The sequence below is a fragment of the Leiobunum rupestre genome, chromosome 7 (assembly GCF_980474605.1).
Source record: "Leiobunum rupestre chromosome 7, qqLeiRupe1.1.hap1, whole genome shotgun sequence".
Classification (NCBI taxonomy): Eukaryota; Metazoa; Arthropoda; class Arachnida; order Opiliones; family Sclerosomatidae; genus Leiobunum; species Leiobunum rupestre.
In genome coordinates, this window is record NC_143390.1 from 52,532,799 (window position 1) to 52,541,184 (window position 8,386).

At 32.6% G+C, this 8,386-nt stretch overlaps 1 protein-coding gene across 2 annotated transcripts in view; it reads left to right on the forward strand.

Moving 5' to 3' along the window:
• Positions 1 to 8,386, forward strand: part of LOC149937220 (salivary peroxidase/catechol oxidase-like) — a 44,813-nt gene extending 36,427 nt beyond the window's left edge. For both annotated transcript variants that reach the window (XM_090181407.1, XM_090181408.1), the window contains exon 12: positions 8,201 to 8,386. In XM_090181407.1, the coding sequence (XP_090037533.1) occupies positions 8,201 to 8,342 (142 nt within the window). In that variant the 3' untranslated portion in view covers positions 8,343 to 8,386. The remainder of the gene's footprint in view (positions 1 to 8,200) is intronic.

The window sequence follows — 8,386 nt, forward strand, 5'->3', positions numbered from 1 at the left end:
TTATTTGTAAATTATTCGCAATTTTATTTATTTATTTATTTATAAAACGAACTACAGTTCGGTCTCTGGGAGGCTTAGGGTAATGACAGCATCCCATGAAATCGAACTCCACGCACTCCTCCTGTCGATGGCTGCTCTTTAGCCCTCTTCTTCCACAGTACGTACAACGAAGATGGGGCGGGAAATCCGTTATCAGATGCCCGGGGATGTGTTTGGAATAGACATTACCATGACGAAAAATTACACTCCTTTGATAATGCTAGCACTCTCTGCCCCAGCAAAGGAAGAGTCCTCCGCCTCTTACAGTCAATTCTTCTGTACATTCGTCACAATGAAAGCAAATCATAGTTTCAGTTGTCGTACCGACGTACTCTTCTCCGGATGCCAATTTTATGGAAATATGGTCCATTTACTATACAAATAGAAAAAATAAAATATAGAAAAAAGGCAAATTTTACATATATGGAAATATGGTCCATTTACTATACAAATAGAAAAAAGGCAAATTTTACATAAATTAATTCAAATTTAAATTCATGGTTTTAATTTTTAATTCTACCATAAATTATACTGCCAAGAAAAAAGAGAGAGATAAAAGTATATTTACCAAGTTTTGTTTTTACGTTTCTAGAGAGACTAGAAGAATGAATAAATTTGGAGAGCAGTATCGGTTTTTATACTAATTCATAAACACATTTCATAACTTGAGAAATATATTTAAAAAAAGTTTCCAATCATCTCAATACCAATTTTATAAATAAAAACATTCACAAAAACATCTCTTCTCCTGTTTTATTTATAAAATTGGTATTGAGATGATTGGAAACTTTTTTTAAATATATTTCTCAAGTTATGAAATGTGTTTATGAATTAGTATAAAAACCGATACTGCTCTCCAAATTTATTCATTCTTCTAGTCTCTCTAGAAACGTAGAAACAAAACTTGGTAAATATACTTTTATCCCTCTCTTTTTTCTTGGCAGTATAATTTATGGTAGAATTAAAAATTAAAACCATGAATTTAAATTTGAATTAATTTATGTAAAATTTGCCTTTTTTCTATTTGTATAGTAAATGGACCATATTTCCATATATGTAAAATTTGCCTTTTTTCTATATTTTATTTTTTCTATTTGTATAGTAAATGGACCATATTTCCATAAAATTGGCATCCGGAGAAGAGTACGTCGGTACGACAACTGAAACTATGATTTGCTTTCATTGTGACGAATGTACAGAAGAATTGACTGTAAGAGGCGGAGGACTCTTCCTTTGCTGGGGCAGAGAGTGCTAGCATTATCAAAGGAGTGTAATTTTTCGTCATGGTAATGTCTATTCCAAACACATCCCCGGGCATCTGATAACGGATTTCCCGCCCCATCTTCGTTGTACGTACTGTGGAAGAAGAGGGCTAAAGAGCGGCCATCGACAGGAGGAGTGCGTGGAGTTCGATTTCATGGGATGCTGTCATTACCCTAAGCCTCCCAGAGACCGAACTGTAGTTCGTTTTATAAATAAATAAATAAATAAAATTGCGAATAATTTACAAATAAATGTCTATTGACTTTTCTTCATCCTATAATATAAGTTTATTCCTAAATTTTTAAGCTTATTACAATAAGATTTCTTTAAGAGAGAGAGAGAGAGAGAGAGAGAGAGAGAGAGAAAGAATTGCTTAAATTATTAAGTTAGGGTTATAAGTCAACATTAGTCTATGATTAAATATATCCTTAATAATTTGAAAAATAAATAAATATATTTTATTATTGCATAATAAATATAGACCAACTAAAATTAATGATTCTTAACTAATTAAAAAATTAATACATAATTATCTAGTTATATGCCATTTCTTATCTTGATAAGTTTACAGATAGAGGTAACCATTATTACGTTATAATGTGGTTTTTGTTATGGAACCAATGACAATAAGCTTTAAACTTGGCTTACTTTGAAAAAAAACGTCTCTTATTCCTCCAAGAACATGTATATTTATCGAGAATGTACTAGCTCTATTGGACATTTTGGAGGAAGGGCGATCTAACATTTATGCTTGTTTACGAAATTATTTCATTTAACTTCATTTCGGATATGAACACTGTAGTACAAACATTGATCATAATCGATATCCTTAAACAATCATCAAATTGATAATAATTTACTTTTAATTAATCGCTTGTTTTATTTTTTTTATTACCATAAGACATTTTCTCGTTATTTAATAAATTAATTGTACATTATTTATCGTTATTTAGTTTTTCGTTGAGCAAAGTTTTTAGTCTATGATTATTTGATAAAAAACGTCTCTTATTCACAAGAACTTGTATATTTATCGAGAATGTACTAGAGCTATTAGATATTTTGGAGGAAAGGCGATCTAAAATTTATGCTTATTTACTTAATTATTCCATTTCACTCTAACCTTAACCTAACCAGTGTTTATTCTTTATATTTAAATAAAGCATATGATGTTTTTTATATTGACAACATTCAGATTAATTAGAAGCGATGATATAAGAAAAGGTTTTTATTGGAATATCCATTTCAGAAGATCAACGCCAGTGTATGAATTAGGCTAAATTTGGAATGATGTAATGAATAAGGGAATTGTACATAGCATAAAACTGAATTGTTGGAAGATACAAGGTTATATCAAATTAATGTAAAAAAAATGGAATGAAGGTGTTGAATAAGTAAACGTTATCTGAAACACTTAATTTGGAAGAAAATCAAAATAGGGCTGATATTATTTCTACCCTCAGAACCCACATTTTATACTTTATATACGGAGATCCCACAAAAATCGATAACAGTTTATGAATAAACTCGGTTCGAGTAAAACGTACGTGTTTGTCTCCTTTGAATATATTCAAAATGGGTCGAAACAAATATATTCAGTGTCCAAGTTGCGAGAAACGAATACGTAGCTATAGATTAAGAACCCATAAATGTAAACGTACATCGTGTACAACGTGCAATAAATCGTTTAAATCACAACTGAGTCGACATATTAGACGTTGCAGTATAAGCCCACACAAAGTAAACTTAGGCAAAGTAGAAGCGGAAATTGATAAACAACGAGTCCGCGCAGAAGCCGTTGCTCGATCTGGACTACCATCGCATCTCTTTGGAAATTTGACAAGTGCTTGGGTGGAACAAATGAAAACCCCTAAACGAATAAACAAAGATATAGAACTTAGACCATGGCAAAAAAGTTTATTGGAACATTTAATTCTCTCAGACAGAAAAATAATATTTGTAATAGGAAAAGATGGAAATGAAGGAAAATCGTGGATGTTAAATTACTTGAAATCCCGTAAGCCCAATTTTGTACATTGTCAGCAAGTGACAGTTTCGGGGAGTGAAATGCTTTTTCAATTGAAAAAAGTTTGCTCTGGTGTGAACCACTTTTTCTTTAACACCTTGAGAAGTACAAAAATATGCGACGAACACTTGGCAGTATTTGAAAGTTTAAAAGATGGTGAAATTGTTAGTACGAAATATAATTGTGTGAGTATAAATATTAGTACTCCAAATGTAGTTTGTGTTTTTGGAAATTATATGCCTGAATCTTCCGGTTTAAGTTCTGATAGAATTGTACGATTTTATATAAAAAATAATTATTTATGTAAATATTAATTATGAAATATGTATAGTAGAAATGTTTATATAAAATTTGCATAATTGAGGACGTGTGAATATATAAAAATAGTAAACTTAAGGTTGTTTTTGTTTAATTCCCGATTTTTTTTTAGGTATATGTTCATATTATAGCCGTCCTCAGGTTATCTATATAAAAACAAATGGTTGTATAAAAAAAATGATAAGAAAGAATAATAAAATTGTTGATTTAAAACAGAATGTTTGAGTTTTCTTAAATTTATAACATATACATTTCTACATGCTTTTATTTCATTGTAATAAAGTCTCTAACACTTATGAATAGATAATTGTATAATTGATTTACACATTATTAGAGTTAGAAATTTAGTCTTAGCAATTTACACTTTGCCTGTTTCTTAGGCCCGAGGTTTGCTTTTAAAACATCAATGCAATTAAGTTAAAAATATAAACACAATACAACTAATTTAATTATTTTTAACTGAATTGAAAACCTTGATATATTTTTTTTAAAAACTGTGTTTTTATGTTATACAATTTCAAATGCAGGTATTGTGTACAGTACAGTACAAATGCATAATTTAATGAAGCAATTCTAATTTTAATACTTATATTTAATGAAATAGGAAAAATCTATTTCTAAAACCCTATTTTGTAACTCAAAAGGAACTTAAAGAAACTGGAAGAGTTTCACATGGAATTGGGATTAGTGAGCAGCCATTATCACGTTACAATATGGTTTTTGTTATGGAACCAATGACAATAAGCTTTAAACTTGGCTTACTTTGATAAAAAACGTCTCTTATTCCCCCAAGAACATGTATATTTATCGAGAATGTACTAGCTCTATTGGACATTTTGGAGGAAGGGCTAACTAAAATCTATGCTTGTTTTACGAAATTAATTAGCGTATTTTTTAAAAAAAACCATGTATTCTTAACAAATGCATTCATGTTAGGATATGATTTATGGAAAATGCACTTTCATGGGTTAGGGTTAGAAATTTAGTCTTAACTATTTACACTTTACAGGTTTTTAGGTCTAGCTTTAATTTTTTACGTATTGGAAAATGTATTTCAGCGTATTCTTATAAAAAAAAACAGTAAGCATCGAATATATTTCCGAATTAATTAATATTTTCATACAATAAACTATAAATTGGCTTATCTTTGATAAAAAAAACCGTCTCTTATTCCCAAGAACTGGTTTATTTTTCGAGAATGTGCTAGTGCGATTAGATCTAATGGTAGTAAGACGCCCTAACATTTATGCATAGGGGCTCGTGACGTACCGATTCTCACGTGACTTGTTCATTTTTCCGAGCGAGCGCGCGCGTACCATTGATAAGATAGCTGAACTTTGTTTTATTTGACGATACAATCGGAAAGGTTTGTGTAGAAATTCTGTCTTGTCCCATGTTACATTTTCAGCCTTTTGGAGCGTTCATTGTACATACAAAGTAAGAATTTTTCATGAATATTTATTGTATTAGACAGTATTTGAACTTTAAGGCATATTATACTTAGTATATCAAATTTAGGCTTACCAGGTAGGAATCTGAATTAGAGTTAAAAATTAAATTTAGTATTTTGCTTTTTTTTAGGCCAAGATTAGCGTAGAAAGTAATTTACTATTTTGTTTTTGTTGTAGAGTATATATTTTAGACAATTAAGTTATTGAAAAAGCGTTTAAAATGAGAATGGTATTTTGAAAACGTTTCTACCGTAAAATTGTAACTTTTTTCACTGTAGTTCGCAAAATGGTATTAATAGTATACTAAAAGTTTTCGTTATCTCAATAAAGAGTCTTAGCATTGGGAATAGTCATTGAAGGTCACGCTGAAAAGTAAGTTATAATAATAATAATAATAATCAGCTAGGCTATTTTATTATATTTAAAATGAAATTTTTAGGCATTCTTTTATATATATATATATATTGGAAATGTATTAGACAGAAATTAGGCCTAGTAGGGGTAAGATTAGCGTAGAAATTAAGTTACTATCACGTGACTCGTTCATTTTTCTGTGCACGCGCACGTTTAATAAGATAACTGAACTTTGAGCAATGGATTTTTTTTAAACCGGCACTTAAGATATGCCGTCAGTGTAGTCATGGGATTTTTCACTCTTAATAAATACTTTAAAATGTAAAAAATAAGACTCGTTATTGAAAAAAACATAACACTTAGCCATTTTTTAGCAATCTTCTACGTAACTCAATTTTCCAAGAGGATTGTTTTCCGTAAACATTTTCAAGTGAGAGCTCGATTTTGATATCGTCAACGTGGTATTTCCAAAACTCTCCTTCGAGTAGCAAAGGGTTTTTTCCAAATACTCAAGTGGGTTAATATGTGTCGTCAATCATTAGAGGCAGTTTAAACTGTCAGAGAGAGACAGCCAATAGAATTTGAGGGTTATTTGAAGTTTAGATCACGTGATGAATTATTCTCAACAAGATAGGAATAAATTAATTTTCCATGCGTCATTTCTCTACGGCGCATTGACGAGTAAAGACCTGCTGACGGATCGCTCAGTCTTTTCTACAGCTCGACAATGGATTTCTACCCGTAAAGTAAGTAAGTAACTATTTTTTTCTTTGTAATAGACTATATTTTTAGACATATTTAAAACAATTTGCATATTGAAAAAAGCGTTTATATTGAGAATTTTAGCGTAGAAATTAAACCATATTGATAAAATTAGGTTTAGTAGACTTAGGGGTAAATGTAGGCTTAGAGAATGTATCATTTGAAACTATAGAACGTATTTGGTCTAGATCAGCTATGGACATCGAAGTGTATCGACTTGAAACTTTTCGTCACTGGAAAAATCCCCACGTTACTAAGGAGCAACTAGCGAAGGCTGGATTCTACTATATTCAGCGGGGCGATGAAGTACGATGTTACAAGTGCCACGGCGTATTAGAAGGATGGGAATCAGGAGACGTACCAGAATGGGAACATGCCAGATTCTTTCCACACTGTCCGTCGAGGGATAATTCACCATCGGAAAAAAAAGTACATCTCGCTAGAATGGGACATTCCACCGACGCCAAAAGCAACTACGGTCGCTGACAAATACATCTCACCTGTACCTGAAGAAGAAGAAGAAGACGATACTGCTGCTAAACACTACAAATACGTGAGTTAGAACTTTTAATTAAATTAAGTTGCAGGAGATCGTTTCACCCCATTTAAATGCCTGTAAACTTAACTACTTTAATTTGTTTTAATTGTGTAATGTACAAGATAACCATCTAATGGAATATCTGATAGTACCTACTAACATGTAAAACAAAGTTCTAAAATAAAAAATTAAATGTAAATAACTTGTTTTTATTGCCTAGAGATTAGAAAATTAAGGAGTTCTGAAGCGATAAGCAAACGGGTAAAAATCTAATCTCCAGATATCTGCGCGAGGAAAACTAATTTTGGAGAATGGGGATGGGGGAAAGCAGGGATGTACCCAAAAATGGACCAAAATGGACCAAATGTACCCCAAAAACGACCAAAGTCACCATTTTCGGCCCTATGTACCCCATTTCGGACCAAATGTACCCCAAACTGGACCTTTTAGCTTTATTGTAATGTTAAACTCCCATAGAGATTCCCCTAAAAAGAATAATAAACTGGCGGTCCAATTTTGGGTACATTAATTATTTCGGAGAGATAAAACTAATTCTGGCAAACTGCTGCGATTTATAGCGAATGGGGAAAAAGCCAATTTCTAGCGATTGGGTTCGATAGTATGAGAGATAACAATTATGGTTGTTTTTATTGCCTAGAGATGGGGGAAAGCAACTGGTGATTAGAAGGGGTGAAAGCAATGGGGGAAAGGAGCTGGTGAACGAGAGATAAAGTATCCAGTGAATGGGGTTTGGGGGAAAGCAACCGGTGAACGGGAGAATCTGGTGATTAGAAATTCTGGTGATTGAGATGGGGGAAAGCAACCCGTGAACGAGAATCTGGTGAATAGAAATTCTGGTGATTAGAAATTCTGGTGATTGAGATGGGGGAAAGCATCTGGTGATTAGAAATTCTGGTGATTAAGGGAGGAACGAGAATCTGGTGATTAGAAATTCTGGTGATTAGAAATTCTGGTGATTAGAAATTCTGGTGATTAGAAATTCTGGTGATTAGAAATTCTGGTGATTAGAAATTCTGGTGATTGAGGGGGAGAGGCGCGGGTGAACGGCGGGAGCCAAGCTCTTTGTGTCCTTCCGGTGATTGAGAATGAAATTCTCATTCACCAGAAGGACATCCCTTTTCTCTTACTCGCCATCACACGAACCTGTAATGTTGCCAACAGAGAGTTTCATCGTCCCAAACTCGTCATTACGCACTATCTTCGCGATAGACTACCATTAATTGAAATCTCCAGTGTCATTCTTGCATTTTCTTACGCTAAGAAGGGCCTACCACCACCCTCGACAAAGTAACCTGGTCAATTGCTCAAAGACATTAAAAGTCGTGAGATAACTTGGGCCCAAGGTGGTGCCTTGGGTTTTGGCCTAGTTGATTATTATTATGTTATTAAACTTAATACCTCGATATTATAACTTATTTTCCACCTTTGCAGATCAAGTCCGAAGATGTCGTGCAATAAGATAAAGGAAGAAACGAAAATAAATTTTGAGCCCTGGAGAGTAAGCGCAAAAAGCGATTCGAAGACATGTTCAATTCTTGATGTTTGGTGCCACTTTACTTCTTGGGCAAACTAATCAAACATATTAAAAGTTCCGAAAATGGTTCATTGTCAATCTGA